Source organism: Passer domesticus, chromosome 28, assembly GCF_036417665.1.
Source record: "Passer domesticus isolate bPasDom1 chromosome 28, bPasDom1.hap1, whole genome shotgun sequence".
NCBI lineage: Eukaryota > Metazoa > Chordata > Aves > Passeriformes > Passeridae > Passer > Passer domesticus.
This window is the reverse complement of record NC_087501.1, coordinates 2,502,161-2,523,750: the sequence shown is the minus strand read 5'-3', so window position 1 is coordinate 2,523,750 and position 21,590 is coordinate 2,502,161. Positions and strand designations below refer to the sequence as shown.

Sequence of the window (21,590 nt, the reverse complement as noted above, 5' to 3'; positions counted from 1 at the left end):
CGGAGACAGAATGAGAAATTCCACAGCACACAGCTCCCGAGAGGAGCCAAAGGGCATGGCACTTGATTTGTTCTCCCCAGTTTCTTCTGCATTTGAATTTTAATACAGTTTGCCTCTGCCCTCCCCTGCTGCTCCACCACAAGCATAAGGCGAGCTGACACTTGCACGGGCCCCTCCTGGGCTGCTCTTCCTCCAGACCTGGCATCTTCCTTCATTTTAAATGGAAAAATAAAGCATTCTCTGAACACCTGAAGCAATAAAGATTATGGAGGAAATGGAGAAGAGCATTACAGCAGCTTGAGGAGCAAATGTGGTGATGAATGTGCAGCTCAGGGTGAAATCTGAGAGCAACTTTGTATATGAGGTAATTTTCCTGCAGGATTTTCAAGGGGAAACACGAAAATAAATGGTAACATCTTCCTAATGGCTGTGAACACTTCTACATAGAGATGAGGACTCAGAGCTAACTAAGAAATCTTAGCTCTCTTTGTTTTAGCTTTTTCATTTACAGAGCAGCTCACCAAAGTGATTAATACAACCTCTCTCAAAGACAGAGCTGGAAGGAAGTGTTAAATTACAGGTAATCCAGAGGGAATCCAGCTCCAAAGAGGCTTCCGGCTCCAGAGGAAGGAAAGATGCAGAGATACAGCAAAGAAAAAACTCATTTCTGCAGCACAGACTTTCACTGGCATTGCAGCACGTTGTCACCCCTTGGACCACGGTGGAACACAAGGTGTGAAATACCCTCAGGTGTGAAATACCCTCCCTAAACTGTGCCTGCCCACCTCCTGCCCCACACAGCAGCCATCACCTACATCACAGATTCTTCCCCAAACAGCCACCCTGCTCCTTTTGCTCCTCCCAAGGAGGAGAGGGAGCCAGGGTAGCTCAGGGATGCATGGCATGGCATGGCATGGCATGGCACAGCAAGTGCCACCCAGGGATTGTCTCAGCATCCGTATTTCACTGCTTTATTCCAGAAACAGGAGTGGGAAGAGAGTTTTCTGATACTTCAGGGGACAAATTAAGACAGCAATTTGCTTGAAGAATTAAAATATGCAAATGCACACTCTTTTGGGCACCAACACCAACCAGTAGGATTTGCCTCATGCCCAGCAGCAGCCCCTGGAGATGCCCAGCCCTGAAGGCTTCACCTCATTTGGGGACTCGGTCACTACCCCAAGGCTCTGCTCTGTCCTGGGGTGAACCCTCGAGACAAGGGCAGGACCTGGCACTTTCAGCAGCATGGGAAGGAGAGCCAGGGTGCATCAGACACATCAGACAAAGCCAGAAACACAGATGCATGAAGCACATGTAATAAAGGCAGTATTTGCTGTATGTCAAGCTGGAAGCACAAAGTGCTGCAAACACTCTGATCCTTTTGTCATTTTTCCACTACACTTGCCCTTGGAAATAATATCACTTAATACTGCGTGAGTGACATAAAGTCTTTTTTCTTTTTTCCTGGCAAAGTAGCACAGAAGAAAAGTTATTGGTTGGTGATTTGGAGAAGGACATGAGACAGTGATTGGAACTGACTATTCCTGTTTGGCAAGATAAAAACGTCCCCCTTTCATAGGCTGCTTCCCTCTATTTTCTTACAGAGAAATGTCTTATTTTGCATGCACAGAGAGCCAAGATTCCAGTCCCTGGCACAAGGGCTGCAGAGCTCACTTGACTGCGCTAGTGAAGCAGTGGATCAATTCCCTTTCTCTCCAGGCTGGCTCAGGAAGGATAAGGGTGCTGCTGACCAAAACAAACCCAGACAGAGCCCTGGCACCCAGCACCCCTGGCTGTACCATCACCAAAGGTCCTCAGCACCCATGGGTAGCTGGGGTGGCCACCCCCAGGGCTCCTGGAAGTGGATTTGCAGAAAATTCAGTCTTCTGAAGTTGATATTTCCCCTATGAAAATAATCAGTTTTTAACTATAAAGCACTTTTTAAAAGTAAGAAGAAAAAAAAGGTGTGAAAATTGTGACCAGCTACTTTATAATTAGAAAGAAACAGTGAATTTTACACTCCTGCTATTAACTAATGGCCTGCAGCAAGGGCTGGCAGTCTCAGGCAGGATGGAGCCCACAATTCCACCTCCCTGGAAAACCTCAGGGCAGATTTTCAGCCTCTCACGTGCCTGTGGGCTCTTGGCACCAGGGTGCCAGAAGGTTACCACGAGAATGAGCATCACACCCAGGACTGGAGACCAGAACAGACACCCCAAAGGGACACTGAGAGCAGCAAAGTGACACAGCCACAGGGCAGAGGCTCCCCCAGCCTCTGGGCCACCAGAGGGGACTCTAACTAGTCTTTACAGCTCACTCTGCTCTGTGTTATGCAACCCACCAGCAAGGGCTGGGAATGACATTATTGTGCCAAACATCCACAGCATCTGCTGGGATTTCACAGCGGATGACAAACGAGCACAACACCTCGCACTAAAATACACAACAGAAAACAGCGTTGTTTTCCACATTTCAAAAACATCTGCTATGAATTAATGATTCAGCTCATACCTACAATGACAGGCGCAGAGGAGATGAGATTGGCTGAGCACCCCGTGGCTCAGCAGGCGCTGCTCCTGTTTCTGCAGCAATGCTCCTGCCTCCTGCAGGCAAAATTTGGCATCCACGGTGCCCGGTATCAAGACCTGGAAGGTGTCCCTAAAACTGCAGCCTTCAACTTCACAGAGCTGCCAGGGATCTGTGCTGCACACAGAGGGCAGCCAGAGGAGCAGTTACGGAGGAGCTCCTAAGAAATTCACCAAAACAGACATGTAAAGTGCCCTACAAGCAAACGGACATTCTTGTTCCCATTGTTAATTAATGCAGCACAGCATCCTCAGATCGTGTACATTAAGCTTCCTGCACATTCTCCACTGGCCACACAATTGTCTAACTCGTATATCAGCTGCAAAACACTCGAGTCAAGCAAATGCTTGGGGTAACTTCATCTTCCAGGTCCCTGTGCACAAACTCTGCAAACGTGAGTCTTCACGTAACCAAAACCAGAAGCAAAGCACCCCTCCCCTGAGCAGAAGTCCCTCACCCCCTGGCTCATCACACAGAATCACAGAACCATTTAGGTTGGAGAAGACCTCCAAGACCACCAAAATCAAACCAAATTATTCCATATTATCCAAATACCTGTATTATCTCTATATTGGATATGATGAATATACATAGTGAGTATAGTTTATTCTCTATATACAAACTATGTTTTATAGATAATGCAGACATGCATCACTTCTGGAGTCCTCCAGGACAGGCTGGAGCATCTCACATATCCCCAGGGGAGGATGGTCCCTTGTGCACGGCCACCACACAGTGACCCTGCACCTCCTCTGCATTTGAACCTGAGAATCTCTGTTCTCCCATCAGGTGAACACCAAAAGCCCCTCAACCCTGGCAGGATATACACCCAGGCAGTGGGTTTCCTTCCCTGAAGGATTTTACAGCATCACATCCCTCCATAATTTCCTCCTTGTTTAATAGGAATGCCTTTAAGTTTGTTTTGAAGATATGCAGTGCTGTTAATTGCTGTTCTAACATGTCTCTAATAATCCATCCCTTCTAATTATTCATTGCTCACTGCTTCTTAAGTGCTTAAATACATTCACAAATTCTAATCTATTCTCTGCACAATCAGAGATTCCTACTCACCAAACCACAGCGCAGCACATTTAATACAACCTGAGCTTGTTTTGCTGCACTCTTAATTGCTCTCCTTGCTAACTGTGCTCCCTTCAGTCCTGATCAAATTGCAGGCTGACTTGGCAAAAACAGAAGAAAAAGCCAGACAGGCAGCAGACACCGCTGCAGTGACATCACTGACAGAGTGAGTGTAAAACCAGCAAAAACAGTTCTTCAAATGCTGAGTCTGCCAAGGAGAACAGCAAAGGTGGAGTGAGGGACCAAGAGCATCCTACCTCGTAATGGGCCACGCGCTGGGACTCGGAGATCAGCTGAGCACTGCACACCTTGCAGTAACTTTCAGTGAACAATTCTTGGTCGATGTCAGAGGATTTCATCTGTGCGTGACAGAGAGAAGAGACAAGAAGCAGAATCAGTTACAGGAAGCAGGCAGATGGGTCTGACAAGGCTCCTACAGAGCCAAGGGCAAGGCAATGCTTGAGCCAAGCAGTTCTTGTCAGCATGAGGGAGTGAAAGGAATGTTTCACAGGTGTAAATGTGACACACAGACAGTCCCCCCACATCCCCAATCCCTCCCATTCAGAGTCCCCAGGTTTAAGCACCAACAGCCCATGTCAAGGGCTCACTCCTCACCCTGGGCAGCTGTCCCAGAGTGGCCCCTTTGCTGCTGCAGCAGGAGCAGTGGGACACGAGGGCCAGGTGTGCCCAAGAAGCTGAATGTCACACAGCACAGGTTCCAAACACGGCTGTCCTGCCCTGACATCCACAGCTGAGCTACTTGGGAATGGCTGCTCTGCATCACCTTTCCTATCTAGGAACACCATGCACAGAACCAGCTCTGACAGAGGTCGCTCATGGCTCCAAACACGCTGGACCATTTGTTATACAACAATAAAAGAGCTTATAAAGACTTTTATAGAGAGGGCAAACAGCATCACAACCTGGAGCTGTGTTGTACCTGTTATACTTCTCAATTTAGATGAGGAAGAGAATTGTTTGGATGATTTACTGGGCTCTGCTGTTCTCCGGCAGCTGTTTAAATATTTATGTGTTCCCCAGAACTTTCTACGAGGACACTTGCACCTTTAAAATCAGCTCTGATTCACGGGAACGCATTGCTTCTCTGTTCGTAGCCTCCTCCTTGTGCCACTGCAGGTATACAGATCTGAACTCACAATCAAGGGGTGCATCAGGAAGGTTCAGGCTTAAAACAGACTGAACCCAAGCAGAGCCAGAAAGCAACAGAAGCAGCTACATAGAGAGAATATTTAAAACCACCCTCTATGCAAAGTAAGAGGGAAAAGAGAGGCTGGTGCCTTCTCATTAATGCCAAGATAAAATCTATTAATTCACAATCATAACAAAGCTGAGTATAATGAAGACTGATAACACAGGTTTTATAGAGCTCATTCCACTGACTGGGAAGAAAAATAACATGGGAATGAAGAGGCGATGAGATCCCATCAGCAGACAAAGGCAGGTGCAGAAGGGCCGGACGCTGCTGGGCTGTGCAGCGGAGCTGGAGGGGGTTTTGCCAAGCCCCCAGTGTCCTGCCATCCCACAGTTACTGGGGTCCCTGCATATTTAATGAAAACAAGCAGCTGAGCTGACACCAGAGAGTGCCAGCTTGGAGAGACCAGCCCGCCCTGAGTTCCAGAAAAGGTTTGCTCAGGTGTTCTGGGTTACCAGACAAAAACACAAACACAAAAACTCAGAGCTCCTCGGCTGCTGTGCTTGCTCTTTGATTCTGCAAAGACATTTGCTTGTTTTCTCTTGCTATCTGCCTAGTTTTAATCCTCATTTACTCTGTCCAGAGAGATGTTGCATTGAGAAACTTTCAAAGACACCAAAAGACCCTTTTAGGAATACAAGAAGTGTTGCAAAATTGCATCAAAGGCAAAACAAAGTGGGAGGAAGAAATCTCACTTAACTCCAACGGATTGACACAAAGCAAACCAAAGAATCTCATTAAACCTCAATCCAGCAACCAAGCCAGAGACAGGTAACACCACCTTCATTTGCATGCAGCCTGCAATGCTAGTACAAACCCTCATTGCAAAAATCAGAGTAAATCAAAAGCTTCTCAGCATTAGTTCAGCATTCTGTGCTCTGATAACAGAAGCAAAGTCTGTTTTTCTCAAATGGAATCGTCTGTCCTCCTTTATAGCAGCAGGGGCTGAACAGGCTTATCCAGGAACTGGATCTCAGGCATTTTCTCTAAGCAGGAAATTCTGATACACATGTGGGATGTGTTCCCCTCGATATCACAGGTTCAGCACCAGGACAACACAGTGGTTCTGCTCAGGATGTGACTGCTGTGCACCACAATTCACATGTAAATATTGGAGTTACCTAATAAAAGTCTCTCTGGAACAGGAGACCCTCACATAACCCAGAAGCTGCCACTCTCCTGCCCTGCTCCCAAATCCTGGTGTGCCTTCCCCACCAGCAGAGCCTGCCTGGCATGGCTGGAGCACCTCAGTGAGGCACAGCTCCCGGCTGCCTCACCCTGCTCTCTGCACAGCACAGCCTGGCACCACCTTGTTGCCACATTCTCTTCATAGCAAAAAGCAAGGCACAATTCTTCCCAGGAATATTTCTGGGTTTCACATTCTCTAAACATCAGAGAACGGGAAAGCACAATTCTTATCACTAACTGTACCTGTGTTGTGCCAAAGTAAAATGCAATACAGAGATTGTTTATCCAAAGTGAAGATGTTTTGTTTCCTTGGCCTATCAGGGCCAATAAAGTGTGTGTGTGTTGGACTGTCACGAGAAAATCAGAGAAATGAGTGCAGTTCTGTGAGCAGACTGAGTGTGTGGCAGGTTCAGTTTAGATGCAATGTATATGGTATAGTATAATAAAGTAATTAATTAACCTTCTGATGACAGAATCAGATACATCATTCTCCCTCCCCTCATTGAAGTTGCCTTTGATTTACAATTCTGCCTTGCTTTGGCCTCCCCTTGCAGCTCCTGGGATCCCAGGGCTGTCTCCAAAGTGCCACACTCCCATGGAACTGGAAGCTGGAAGGATGGGGGGACCCTTCTCTGCCAGGGCAGGCCAGGGACCAGCTCTCTTTGCACAGGTGAGCAGCAGCAGCTCCTGCTTACCCAAAAACTCCCTGTGCCCCCAGGAAGCACAGCAAGCCCAGGACTGCCAAAGCCTGCAGGACAGCAGGGTCCCCTTGGCCAGGCACAAAAATGTGTCCTCACACCTGGCAGAGGGTTTCACTGTTGATTTTTCAGGCATTGCTTTTTTATGGTGATGAAAAGTACAGCAAGGCAGAGCAGAGAGGGATGGGGATTAGGAAGAACAAAAGAACAAATGGAAGTAATACCTCCTTCATGCTTTTGCATGAATATATTAGGCTAAACTGCTATGAGGATTCAAGCATACGTAAGCTTGGCTACTTAAAATAATTAGAAAGCAATAACTGCTCTAGACAAAATTAAATTTTAACAAAAAATAATAGATTCACCTTAGCAAGGAAGATTTCCACACAAGCAATCCACTACCAGGACCCATTTATAGCAATCACCCTTGCAAAGTTGCCACTGAAACCAAGACAGCCTCAGAAGAAGTTTAAATTCAAGCACGAGTCATTGACTTGAGAGAAAAATTACCTGTCCCACAGAAATGCAACAGAGGAGCAAAATCTCTTCCCCTCCTCAGCAGCCACCAAAGAATGTGCAGTAACACAGTGAAATGAATGCATGAGCTGCATGAACATGCAGTGACACCAATGCTCCCCTCCACCACACAGGTTTTAAACTGCCACCATCCCCAGGGTGGCACCAGGAAGGTCCAGGGCTGGTATTTCCCTGGGGATCTGCCCAGGAACTCTGTTACATGCAAGAACAAACTCCTGCTGCCTACAAAGGGTGGTGCAGAGATGCCACAGCCAGGCTGGGTGATGGCTTCTCTGCAGAGCTGCAAGGGCTCCCCTCTGCAGCAAGAGGCAGACATGAAACCCTGAAAAAGAGCACAGCTTTGAGCTGTGGGTGCCCAGCCTAAAACCAGCACTTCCTCCTCTCCAGAAAAGCTCCCTCTGCCATTTCTGTCTCATCTCAGATACACTTGGCATTACCCTTCTGTGGGTTAATCCAAGCTGTGATTTATTAACTTCTTCTGCCTGCAAGTGTGATAAAGGGAGTTCATAAGCAATTAATATTTATGTATTTCTAATCACTTAATACCACTGTGACTCTCTCCCTGCCCACACATGCCTAACTACTCCAGGAGTGACCAGCCCTCAGCTGATCTCACCTCACAGCCCATCTGTCAAAATGCAGCAGGGAAGGGAGGGGTTTCCCTGCCACCAGCATGTCCTGGGCTCTGAGGGACATTCAAGGGCAGCCAGAGTGCTGAGCAGGGTGGGACATGTCCCTCAACATTCTCAGAGACTTTTCTTGCTGAGAATTGAAGAACTAACGCGGGGCTCAGGGACACAATCTGACATGCTGAGCAGAAGCACATTGTGGTATAAATATCTGAAACTCCTGGTGTCCTCCTCCTCAGGTGGGGACATGAGGGGCCTCTCCCAAAAATGACAATGGCCTTGTGTCCTTCAGTGGGGTTTGTTATGGTCTCCTGTGCCACACTCCAGTGCCCCTCCCTGCTCCCATCCATGTCTCTGCACACGTCAGCTCAGCATCTCCAGGAAGGGCTCAGTGTGTCACAGGAGACCTCGTCTGCAGTACCTGGGGCCATATGGTTGCAATTCTCCTCAGCAGTTTCTGTGGCTGTAACAGCTCAATGAAAAATCAATTCCACCAGATCAACGCCAGGTTTTGGCAGTGTCCAGAAAGGTGCTAACTAAGCTGCGCTAAATTTTAGAGGATGGCAACCCACAACTGACATCAGAGACACATGCAAAGCCAAATTCCTTTCTAAGGAAATGTTTGGCACCAGATGAATCCCTCCAGGTGGGGTCACGTGCTGAATGTGTCCCTGCCACACAGGAGGGTGGTGGAAGTGCCCTGGAATTCCTGCACACATTCATTTTTTCTATTCCCCAATCGAGGACAAGGAGTGTCATAGGAAACACAGAGTGCAGCAACTTGGTTTTCTCCAGTCAAGAGGAGAGAAGAAAAATGTGGTCTCTTATCTGATTTACTCTTGAAGACCTTTTTCCAAAATTAACAGCCTCCAAAATCTCCACACCAGAGCACAAGAGAAGCAGCAACTGAGCATGTGCACAAATGCCAAATGAAAACAACAAGCCAAAAATTAAATGTCCTGATTTTCATGTTATGAATTATTTGTGGCTTTTGCTGCTGTCACTCTCCCATGGATTAACATCTCGTGTAACACCTCCTGTTTTTGTCTGTTGTTTAATTTGTCTTGCAATAAAAAGAAAAAAAGCCTTTACTAATAATTAATGTGCTTTGAGCAACTCTGTCACTGCACTTACATTGAGGCATCTGAAGAAATGCAAAACTGCCTTTTGAAGTGCCTGATTTCCCAGCACGACAGGACAATGGCTGAGCCTGTTCCATGAGTGCAGTTCTCCTCCTGCTTTCCTTGCCTGGAGACACTCTGGGTCTGGAGGTCCCAGCAGCCAGGAAAAGGGCTGGGATGGGGCAGCCTGGGCCAGTTCTGGGCTCCTGGCTCTCCCTGGCTGCCACAGACAGGAGAGGACAGGAGAGCCCATCCCATGGTGATGACAGCACTCTGCAGCCCACCCTGAGCTGGTGCAAGAGCCCAAACTCACAGCCATGGGATCTGCAGCCTCAGCCTGGACCAGCAGCTGGATTTCCTTGCTGTCCCTCCACAGTCCCAGAGAGGGCAATGGAACAGAGCCCAGATAATCCTGTGTCCCAGAGGTCGTGGTAGTGTGTCCCAACCCACAAAGAGCTCCTCACAAGCCACATCTCCAGAGGATGTGTGTGCTATTTTCAGTTTTTGCCATTCTCCTGCCAAACCAAAGATGTTCCACGTCCCTCCAGCTGTGCTGAACATCTGCTGTCTCCACCATGCCTCACCTTCCCTGCAGTTCTTGTTTGATTTGGGGTTTATCCCAACTCCCTCCATTCCCTAAATCCTCTACAGAGTCAATTTGCTTCAGTTCTGCACTGAGCCTTTGATGCATTTGGACACGCTTTATTGGAGCCTTGAAAATCAGAACGAGATTGTGTGTGGCACGAGCTGGGGAGCAGGAGAGATCCTGCACGTGGCTGCTGCATGTGTCAGCACAGAGAGGAGAGGTTGTGGAGAGCACCACGGGGGAGACACAGCCCCAGTGCCGACGAGGCTCAGCCTCAGCACCCCAAATGCCTCATTTCACACCATCTCCCCCAGTGCAAGCAGGAAAGTTGCTCATTTGCTGGGGTTGACTTCTTGATAGAAGTGCCCAAGGGAACCAGGCTGGATGGGCCTTGGAGAAACCTGGCAATTTCCTGGGAATTGGAACAAGGTGATTTTTAAGGTGGTTTTTAACCCAAACCAGGAATTCTGTGTTTGCCAGGACTAAGAAAGCTACAGTCACACAACAACAGTGCCCCCTCAGTGGACAGAGGTGGTGTTTTTGGAAAGAGCCTCAGCTTTCATGCCACTGTGGGGAGGAAATTGCCAGGGATGTCTCACTGAATTCCCACAACTCATGAGCTCTGGGCTAGGAGGAAAGCTGCCAGATGTTCCCATCTCCTCACCCAACCATCAAGGTCCCATTTATACAAACTGAACCAAGCAGGCAAAGAGCCTGATGAACACATCAGGAGGAGCAGTGTTCTGTGGCAGAGGGAAGCCAGGAGAGACAGGCAACACCCACCAGGCAGAACAACAGCAGGGCCACGTCTCCAGGTGTGCCCCTGCAGCCCCCACCTGCACCAGGCTGGGCAGCACAGCACCCACCTGATGGGGGGAGCAGAAGCAGGAGACTCGAGATTATGCACGGCACAAAAATCCAGCTGGTGACTTTGTGACCTCCTGCTTGAGGCAGGAACACAAGGCAAGCAATGGAAATTACAGGCACACAGAAGCAGAGAGCAAAGGACAGATCTGGGCGTGCAGTGCACACAAGCCCTCAATGCCCCAAAGAGCCTCAGGGGACACGAGGGAAGGCCACTGCCAAGTTTAGAGGGAGATACACTGCAATTCTGCAAGTATCCCAAATATCTACAAATGCAAGTGTCCCATTAAGCACATGAATTTTTCTAATTATTCACACTACATCATGTAGCAGGGTTTAATTGCAAACATGTGCTGATTTGAATAAAAATACGTTTTTAAAAAAAGAGAGATTGATATATTTTGACTGTTTTAATACAGTTTGCAGGAACTCAAGGGAGAGCAATCAGATTTCGTGCTGCAGGGTAGCAGTTGACTCTGTGTCCTGCACACTTCAAGGACAGGGCTCTGTCACTCACTCCAGCATAGCCAGGTGGCACAGCTCAACCCTTCGCAGTGGGGACAGCCCAGAAACCTCCTGAAATAAGCACTAAAGCAGACCTGTGCAGGCTTCACAGAGACTACACTCGAGACAGAGGGGCAGCTGGAGTCAGAGGCAGAGGGGAGGGACACGATCACATTAGGATGCTCAGGAAAAGAGGGACCTTGATCCAGGTCCCAGCCACTGCAGGAACAGGCTCCCCAGCCTGGGGAGAATGCCTGGTCCAGCCCAGCCTGCCACCTCCACATCCCGGTGCTCTCCCCTCCACTCTTCCGCCCATCCCAGCACCTGGGTGTGTTTTTGGCAGCTCTCGGTGCCCCCAGGGCTGCTGGGGGCCCGGGCTCCCCAGGGACCCTGCCAGGCGTCGGGGGCAGCGCGGCGCCTTGCGGGCTCACACGCCAGAGCCGGGGTTACCATGTGATGCTCACGGTTGCCATGGAAACGGTGGTTTCTCACTAGAAGACACATAAATAGTCTCGGCACTGGCTGAGCGTGGGCGCAGCCAGGCTGGGGCACCCCAGTACCCGGGTCACTGCTGCCTGGCCAGGCCCTGCACACAGCCAGGGCTCCTGCCCTGCCCTGCCCCCTCTGCCAGGGCCACACGCTCATTTTGGGATAAGCAGGACCTACTTTTTCCCAGTGGCTCCCTAATAACATGGAAAATGGCAGGAAGCGAGGCAAGCTGAATCCCAGGCCGGCAGCCCGTTGCCTCTGGTACTTTGCATAATCAGGGCTTGTCAGTCCCCATCAGCTTCAGCTCAGAAACCCAAGAGGAAAAGCCATGTAAGGTGGCAACAGACTTAGAAGAAGCCTCCAGAGAACAAATCTGTCCATCGCTGATGGGGGATTATTTTAATTCTGGATCCCTGATAAAAGCCTGCATGCTTGCCTGGCTGGCTAAGCTAAAGCACCTCTTCCCAAAACCACAATCAGGCTCAGCAGCACTCACCCCAGATCGGTTTACTGTCACTGCTGACAGCACTCAATGCTCTCTACCCAGGTTAGCGAGAGCAGAGGCAGAGATGCTCCAGGTTATCCATGAGCTCTCAGCCGCGGTGAGCAGGTGGGCTGAGCTCCTCTCTGCTCCCTGGGATGGCTCCTCTCTCCCACCCTGTGCTGCCAGCCAGAGATGACTCACCGACTGCCACCTGCTGAGGATTTACAGGAGCTCGGGTGCCACCAAGGCAGCTGAGCAGCTCCGGCCAGGAGCCCTCCCTGCCTGCCATGACTGATGGGCTCTGCTCCCCTCAGCCACAGCTCCCTGCTACAGCAGAGCTTCTTGTCATCAATGGAATGATTTAGAAACAAGACAGCAGGAATGCCAATGTTTCCAGTTCCCCAGTCAGCACAGAGCAGCTAAACCTCTGGCCTCATTAAACTGCACATCCAAATTCCACATCCTCTAAAGGGTATCGGCAGATTTCATTAAACTCCTTCTTATTATCATGTAATCTGTCAATTAGCTTCGTGAGCACCAGCAAACAAGGATCTTTATCTTAAGTAAAACATAAAACATTTGCATCCTTCCTACAGCACTTTCTTTATCTTTGCCCATCTTTGATTAAAAAAAAAGAAAACAACAAACCCCTCCTTTTGTTTGCATTTGCTTTCTTCTAAGATGCAGGAGAATCTCCCACTCTCAGCCACAATAAGCAGAAGCATGCTGGACTTTTAAGTTTTATGTCAGACCTGTCTTCCTTGGGCTTGGGAGCACCTCAGCAAGCCACACAGATAACTCAAGTTTCATTATCTCCTTCTGGAAAAAACCACCCTTCTGTCCCTTACCAATAGATGAGCAACGAGAAATGCTTCATCAATGCCCACTGCAGTGCTCCAGCCCTGTGTGCCCAAGGGTCCCCAGAAATGCAAATTGTTCTATTTTGGTGAGAAATTAAACTGCCACTGCAGAGGGGCTGGAGCTGGGCAGGCACTGGCTCCTTTCAGAGACCAGCTCTGACTCATAGGTTTGGAAAGGTCTCCCTTTCCCTGCATAGTCTGGGGACTCCAATTCCTCCAGTATTTATGAGGCATCTCCTGTGGTACTCAGAAGCAACAGACAGGCATTAAAACAAGGTAATGTGTTTCATATACCATCAGTTTTCCAAGTGGAGTTTGTAGGTTATCCTGCACCCGTGGCTGTCAGCCTAATGGTCTGGCTAGGGGGAAAAGGGGCTCAAAAATGCTCCTTGTATGTTCTGCAAAGCCAAAATCATCCCAGCTGCTTTGCAATGTCCTGTCTAACCCACTGCTGGAGCAGAACACTATGACCTGGCTCCTCACATCCCTCTGTGCTCACTCCCCTGCTGCCAGATGTGGGGACCTGTGGGAGCAGGCAAGGGGAGCAGCCCAGCACCTCCTCAAAAGGCACAACAAGCTGAAAGGGCACTGAAGGCCTCTGATAATTAAACAGAAAATAACAGGTCCCCACACTCTGTGTGACTCCTGCCCCCGCCAGACTACCACGAACTACAGCTGCGTGCTTGAAAATTAGCCGGATTAATTATTGCTACAATTAGTAGTATTGTGAATCATCTCTGGTGGCAGGGAATAATATTGTCATAAACTTGTCTAATTGCTCAGTATTTCCAAATGAGCAGTTGAATCTGCAGTTATCATCTTGATGCTTTCACTAGTGACACTGTAGGATGGAAAACACAGAATTGATTAATTAGTTTTCATTTTAAGTCAAACTAAACTCTGGCTTCCCTCTGCCATGTGCTGGCACTGAAGCCAAGACTGAAGCTCGGAGGTGGAAGGCACCCTCAATGTCCTGAGATCCAGGGTTACAGCTGAGAGCAGGGGAATTGCCAGAGAACCCTGCTCACACAGCCAGGCCACAACAGCTTCTGCCTCGAATACAATCAGCTCACATGGGCTCATTGTATATCAAATAATAGAGGGGCTTGCACAGCATTCTGCACAGCAGCAGCTTTAACTGACTAATTTATGGTTTCAGATGCTGTGGGTGTTCAATTCCACCCCGTTCCTGAGGGTTTCTGACAAGCCACTCCAGGTGCTGCAGATCCAGCACTCCAAGCTTCTCCCATTTTCTCGGAGAATTTGGAAACCAGAGCATGTCTCACCTTCACAGCTCACTGCTGGGTGTCATGTCTCTGGCTGCATCCTCCAAGACAGCTTTAAATACCAACGTCTCACTTCACCACCAGGTCCACCCACTGGTTTTAAGTGGCTGGATCAAATTTAGGAGCAGTTTTGAGTTCCCAGCGCAGTTCCCCACATCTCCTTATGGTTCCTGTCACTTTCTGAGAGCCGTGGGTGCAGCTCCACCACACCCAGCTCACGGGCAGTGGGGAACCTTGCCCAGGTGCCCTTTGTGACACACACAAATAACATGTATGTGATATATAAGCAAGTAGATCAAAGCAGGAGACAAGTGACACCTCTAGGGCCTCAAGTGCTGAGGATGATAAACTGGAAAGGTTTATTTATATCTCACACCTTCAGGATTTGTTTCACCAAAAAAGATGCATTGGCAAAAAAACAGGTCTAAGCTTAACTATACCTTCTACACCATTTCCCCTTAAACAAAGCAAAGCAAATACATTTCTGCTTCAGAATTAAAAGCAGCAATATTCCTCTCCCCTATTGCTTTCTAAATGAAGCTCCTGAAAACCCTTTTTGAAGCTTCCCAAATTCATTTCCAGACCCGCTCCCCGCTGTGCTCAGGAGAAATGGATTAAACAAGCCTTTTGAAGAGCAGCTGCCCGTAAGCTGCTCTGGGGACAGCTCAGCTCAGCTTTTCCTGTGTCTCCTGGAAGCAGGACAGACACCAAAACTCCCAGGAGCAAACCTGCATGTGTAGGCAAAATGCTGCCATTGGGTGAGCGCTGCACCCGAGGTTTGAGTCCGAGGCAGCCAGGGCTGGAAAAGTCACCCGGGCCCCTGACAGCACAATAAAGGCCTAAAACCTGTCAAGCATTGCACAACGGGCAAGTTTTGATATTGCAAATATTCATCTCCAGCCATTTCTAGTTAATGAAACAGAGCAAACTGTCGAGGAAAATGGGAACATTACAGTAAAAACAACAACAAATTAAACTCTAATGCAATTAGAGAGTAATCAGGGATCTGTCCTCTGGGAGCCTTTTGGAACTCTGGGTCTTTCTCAAAACCTGATCCCTCTGCAACTTTATTCCTTTGCAGTTAATAAGGAAGAAGTGAGTGGCACGGCCCCCCCTGGCTCCCTGCAAAAAGCCATCTTCTGCTCTGCAGGAGCAGGAGGGGCTGGCAGGTAAAGCATTCACACCTCCGGGCCGAGGAAAATGCAGCTGTCAGCAGAACAGGGTGCAAAGGGAGAACAGCAACCACTGCCTGTGCCTGCTGCAAGGTGACCAGAAACACAAAAGACCCAAATGCTCTTGTGTACGAGCCAGGCACGAGCTGACAGCCACCCCAGAAAACCCTTTGTTTTCCTGCACACAGCTCTGATACAAGCCACAGCCCAGAAAAATAGGTATTTAATACCTCTGGAGTTTTTAAATGTACTCACAAAGATACTCCTCTATATACCTTAACTAAACCTCTCAAGCTTGCTGCAGGACAGAGCAGGGCAGCCTTTGGGCATCAGTGGTGCCCTGGGCAGGGCACAGGGAGCCCTCAGCACCTAGAGGTGCCCCAAACCTGCACACTGCCTGAGTGCCTCCCTGACACCCCAGAGGCAGGGGATGTGAAGTGTGCTACTAACGAGGAATCCAGGAAATCACAGGAGAACTGCAGCGAGGAGGCAAGGAAGCACTGTCCCATGCAGCCATTTCTCCATCCAGGCTCATCCACACGGTGCCTGAGGGTTACAGCAAAGCCTGGCGCTGTTAAACCCTCCTCTGGGGGATGCAGGCACACTGAACGCTCTCTTCAGAGGGTGAGGTGGCAGGGCATGAAGAAAAGCTTTCTCTCCATTCCCTGCGGCTGCTGCTATTCCTGGGGGCAGCCCCATCTGCATTTCACAGCTCCAGTACATCTCAGCAAGGGGTGTTTTTCATGCTTTGAAAGGAATAATGAAGCAGTGTCCTGCCATATGTCCCGCTACCTGCCCAGCAGATGTCAGGGAGACAACCCCTCTGTGTTCAGCAGAGGAAGGGAGGTGGGAACCCTGACCTTCAACTGTTTCTGTGCCTAAATCTGCCCTTGGGACACCCAGAGCCCCATTCTGGCCTAGAAATTGGCCCAGTTCTGATCTCTCAAACCAGTTCTGGATCTCAAGTCACACCTCTCTCCTTGGGAGCTTAACCCAGATAAAGTGAGAACCCGAAATCCAAAAGTGCCCAGGGCAGCAGTGCAAGGACCAGCCCCAGGACCCCACAGCCATTTCCAAGATGGTTTGAAGAGCCTGCCTAATCGTGAAAGAACACCTTGCAATGGAGAAGGGCATGATTAGAGACTCACAGGTCTCAAAAATATGCCAACTTTTGGTAAAAGTTGCTTCTTGCAAAGGGATAATTCTCAGCAAACCCCCATTGTTGTCTGCCCTTAACCACTGGCACGAGGGCTGTCTGTTGGGGGGCTTGGGGATCTTCCCTCCCTCCCTGCAGGGAGGGATTACAAATCCACCCCCAGAGCAGACCAGGCATCAGCATTCCCAGGTAAATCCCCAGCAAAGAGGGAGAGGTGGTGCAGGAGCCATAAATCCCCAGAGAGAGGAAGCCAGCTGTGAGCAAGGTGCTCAGTCAGCAAGGACCAACTGGCTGCACCAATTCCTCTGCAAAGTGGAAGCAGCAAATAAAAACAAACCCAGGCAAATATCAGCAAAACAACTCCTTATACAGACACTTTTCAAGTGGGGGCAGTCAGCAATGCTGCCAGTAGCTGGGGAGGCCTCTCAGGGTGCAGCACACCTGGGAAAGTGAAAGGCAGCAGCACTGCACCTCCTCTGTGCTGCCAGGCAGAAAAGCCACAGGGAGGAAGGCTGGACAAAGAAGAAAAGTTAAGACTGAGCAACTCAGAGGCAAGGAAAATGACTTCTGAAACACCTCAGCCAGCCAGGCACATGCAGAACCATGGTGCAACGTACAGACTAGGATCAATTACTCGGAGAGACTCAGAATGGTCAGATAAAATCAATTGTGAGGACTGGAAATCACCTCCAATTTTGAAACTGTCCCACCCCAGGATGTGACCCAGCAGCAGGATCCTCCCCAGGGACAGCGGTGCAGGAGGTGCTGGTGCAGGGACACTTGCACCAGGAGGTTTATAACCTACAGGTCTACACTGTTCTGAGAGTAATAAAGGATTCCCAACCTCCTGCTTCTGATAAAAGCAGGGGGAAAGACCCATTTGTACTCTAGAAAGCTCCTGTGCTGCCTCTCCTTCCTGTCCCTTCCTACAGCAGATGAGTCACTGTCTAGAACCTTTAGCAAAACACCTCTTACTGTTTATCAGGTCCCTGCTCCTCCCTGCCCCACAGCACGGCGCAGCAAGTGTCAGGCAGTGCTCCAGGTCACCATCCCCTTCCTGGGGAATGACGAGGAACCCAAAGCTGAAGCCCCTCTGCCCAGCATCCCCCTCACTCAGCTGGTCCAGCGCAAGAGCATCCCCCTGCTCACCTCTCACCCTCCAGGGCTGGTGGTTGTGTTTTGCAGAGGGACTGCACGTGCAAACAGCACAACCTCACGCAGAAAACGCAAACTGATGGTTTCTAACTCAACGCTCCGCAAATCTTGTTCTTCACCAAATACCACACGCTCGGGCCACTTCAGCAGCACGGGAGGTTAGAAGGAGCGTGTGGCCATCCCAAGGACGGCCACCCAAGCATGGTCAGCGTCAGGAACTAGGGGGGCACTGCCCAAGCCCGGTGTCACCGGTGGTACAGGAACCGCTGGCAATGCGCACAGCTCGGGGGGCAGCTGCCAGAGACCCTTCCCACAGCCAGATCCAGGTATCATTTCACTCGCTCCGTGCCAGGGACAGCCCTGGCTGGGCTCTGAGCTCCGGACGCCCCCAGTGCAACACGTGTGGCCAGGCAGCCCCCGGAGCGATCCCCTCCAGCGCTGCCCCCAGGGACCGCGGCCCCGCGGCCTCCCGGCAACCGCGCTCCTGCCCTCCAAGCCCTGCCGCCTCAGGAAGTTCTCCCAACTTCCCAAACAACGCAGAGAACAGGCTTGTTTTCCTGCATCTGCAGACAGCCACGCTCGCACCCCAGCAGCCCCGGGAGCTCCCGTTCGCCGCCGGGCCCAGAGCTCATCCCGGCGGAGCGGCCCGAGCTGCACCCCAGCAGCGCCGGGGCCGCTCCCTCAGGGTCCCGCGCCCACAGGCCTGGCTGCTCCGCCCGCCGCCTCGCACACAGGTGGATGCAGCATTCCCCACAAACTCCGCCGGGAGAGCACCCCAGGGCTCGGCGCGGCTCTGGAGCACCGGCAGGGCGAGCGCCGGGCACCGCCGGGGGTGCGGGGTGGCACGGGGGCAGAGCCGCCGCTCCCTCACGGGTCGAACCCGCATGCCGGCTCCATCCGCAGCAGCGCCGGCATCGCCCCGGCAGCCAGACCCAGCCGGCACCGGACCGCGCTGCCACCGCTATTAACAGCCGCCGGTTCCTCTGCAAACTTTCCTCCAACTCCCATCAACAGATCCCCGCAGCCACCCCCGCGCCGGCCGGCGGGCCGGTGCCCGGTACCTTCGTGTCCGGCCGGTGCCTCCGCGGCCGATGGGCAGCGCCTCCAGGGCCGGTGCCTCGGGCGCGGCGCGGCCGCTCCAGCCGGGCGCCGGCGCCGCTGCCCCGGGCTCCGGGGCCGCCGCAGCCGCAGCTCCCGCCGCTCCGCCGAGCCCAGGCCGAGTGCGGCGGGGGGCGGCGGGCGGGGCCGGGCCGGGGCTGCGCTCCTCCCCGGCAGCGCCATTGGCTCCGCCGCGCTCCGCAGGGCCCGCCCGCAGCCCCCGGCCCCGCGGCCCGGCTCCGGCCGCCCCCCGGGAGCGGGGCTGGCGCGGGCGCGAAGCGGTGGGACGCGGGGGAACGCCTCGGAACGGGAGGAGGGGAGATTTGAATCGGAGGTGTGAAGGGGTTGCTTGCTGCCTGTGAGGGTGGGGAGCCCCTGGGTTGCCCGGAGAACCTGTGGCTGCCCCTGGATGCGCTCAAGGATGGGTTAGCCGGGACTTGGAGCAATCTGGTCTTCCTACCTATGTCAGGGTTTGGAACTGGATGATCTCTGCTACCCCTTCCAGCCCAAGTCGTTCTGTGAGTCTGTAGTTTTCCCCACTGTGAAAATAGAAGGATGTGCATGTGTGATTTGCAGGGGCTGCGAAGGGTATCGCAGTCGCCGGGGAGAACATGCTCCCAGACTCTTACTTCTGCAGATGACACACTCATTTTAATACCCTGGATTTCTGGAGCGAGCATGCCTGGCGCTGCAGGCGCCCACCACACACAGCACGCGGGGACAGTGGGAGGCAAGCTCCTGCACGGGCAGGAACGGCTCCCTCAACACAGCAGCTGGGAGAGCAAATGCCACAGGGAACAGGATGGGTTCCTCTCCAGTCAAAGGCTGGTCACAGCCCCAGAGGAGGCAGCAGGCACTGAACAAGTGCCCCAGGCCAGGTCAGAGCAAAGCAAGGCAATGAACAGGGCATGGAGAAATCTGGGGGACACAGACCCCTGCAAACTACATGATGGGAAGATGATCCCTAATACAGCGTGAGACACACGTGCCTGGGTGTCTGTGATGCAGAGTGAGGCTCAAACCAAGCTCTCTCCCCACTCTGAATGCCTGAATCTGGAAAGAATATGGATTTCCCTTATCTTTGTGCACATATCCCCAGGCAAAGCCATGTCAGGATGCAGACTGGCAGTCCTGGAAGCCCAGGGCTGTAGGTGAGCACAGCCATGCACCATCCCTCTGCCAACACACACCTGCAGTGGCAATGCCCTCTCGCCACCCTCCTTGCTGAAAACAGTGGAGAGGAGGGTAAGGGCTAGCTGGTATCAGGGAGGCTTTCTGTCCCAGCTCTGCTGAATTGGCTGGTGCCCCATTTGCCAGCAGATGAGCTAAGAAGACGAGGATGTGATGGAGCAGAGAGACGTTGTACCTGGAGCCCTGTCCTTCCAGGTGTAAGGCTGTGCAAACAGCCAGGACAAAGGCAGTTAATCTGGCTCTGCTCCACCTCCCTCAGTCCCCACAATATCCCTCAGCAGGGATGAGGTTGTTTGGTCTCCACAGGGGAGGAGAGATGGCTTAAAGGCTTTGCAGCTCGAGGCAGTGGTGGTCGCACGCCAGAGGAACTGTGGCATACTTGTCTTGCATGTCAAGATGTGGAAAGGCTCCTTTGTGCCTTCACTTCCAAAGCCAGGTAAAACTAAGCTTGCATCATTCCCCTCCTGAACATTTGGCTAATCAGGGTGGTTACATGCCTCCCCCTTTTCTCATCACACTCTGCCGTCCAGGTGTCAGCTTTGCCAGGGTCTGACAAAAATGCTGCACCTTCAGCAATCCCTGTTTCTGGGAAGCAGATGTGGCACTCATCAGAGCCACAGCAGAGTGGGCCTGGGGCTTGTGAGAGCTCTGCAGGCACCCACAGCCCAGCCAGGGCCGAGGGACACCAACAGGGTGTTGTCAGGACCTCCAAGAGCTGAGTCTGTGTAGTTTAATTTGTTTCTAATTAATGCACTTTGCAGACAGTCTGAAGGGTTTTGTCTGTGCAGTGCAGCAGGCTGAGCCATCCCACTGTCCTTTTGCTAACTGGAGTCTCACCTCAGTGGTGAAATGGACTTTAAATCACCCTCTATCACACAAACATTAGAAAGGAAAGACTTCACCAGCAGATTTTCCATTTCCAGCTTAATCTTCTTGACAGTAGTTTCACAAACTATCTGAGCTTCATGATCCTGCTTGGCTCTTTAGCTGTAAAAAAACAAGTGTTAAGGAGCATTTAAGCCATGCAACTAAGCCTCCAAAATTGACACAAACTCTTTAGAGATGCCACCTGGAATCTCAGATACTTCAGTGCTAAGAAGGGCAGATCAGACAATATTTGTAATGATGCAGCTCCCATTCAGGGAAGAGCTGGTTCTTAAATCCTTTCCTCACATTTTTTGGGGGGGGATTGTGTAATTCCCAGGAGCATCCCATGCTCACTAGCAATAAATGGCAGCATAGGCACAAGAAATATTGGAAATCATGTTGAAAACTTAGCTTTTCCTCTATCCCAGAACCCTGCAGGGCTCAGGAATATATTTCCTGGCCCTGAGCTGGGCTAACTTTGGAACAACCCAAAACACATCAAAACAAGGAGCTGTAAAGCAGCAGCTGTGATTGATTAATCACAGTAGTGAAGCTGAAGGGTTTGATCATTTTCATAAGCTCTTTAAAATCTTATTCTCCAAAGAAGGAGAGGTTACCACAGACATGGAACAAAGCAGATCACAAACTGGAGCTGATTCCCTCCTGGAAAGGCTCTGGAGCTGCTGTGTGCCCAGCTCCTGTGTACACTCACAGCTCAGTGCCTGCACATCAGAGCCCACCAAAGGACACTGCAAAACCTGCCCAAGCACATCGGCACCAGGAGGAGAGCAGGTCACCTTGTGGGACAGAGGGAATTGCTGCAAGG

The 21,590-nt window shown here is 51.1% G+C and overlaps 1 protein-coding gene and 1 long non-coding RNA gene across 5 annotated transcripts in view; one reads left to right on the top strand and one right to left on the bottom strand.

The window, feature by feature from the left end:
• ZMAT4 (zinc finger matrin-type 4) overlaps positions 1-18,842 on the bottom strand; it is a 47,247-nt gene extending 28,405 nt beyond the window's left edge. For 2 of the 4 annotated variants that reach the window (XM_064400363.1, XM_064400365.1), the window contains exons 1-2: positions 18,670-18,842; positions 3,924-4,025 (exon numbers count right to left, since the gene is read on the bottom strand). In XM_064400363.1, coding sequence (XP_064256433.1) covers positions 3,924-4,025 — 102 coding nt within the window. In that variant the 5' untranslated portion in view covers positions 18,670-18,842. Of the gene's footprint in view, positions 1-3,923; positions 4,026-14,125; positions 14,343-18,669 lie in introns of those variants that run through there. The other 2 variants (XM_064400366.1, XM_064400364.1) reach the window with 2 other exon arrangements.
• LOC135287059 (uncharacterized) lies at positions 14,407-14,978 on the top strand. The gene is made up of 2 exons (XR_010350958.1): positions 14,407-14,547; positions 14,708-14,978. It is a non-coding gene; the product is annotated as an uncharacterized LOC135287059 (long non-coding RNA).
• Positions 18,843-21,590: the final 2,748 nt, after the last annotated feature.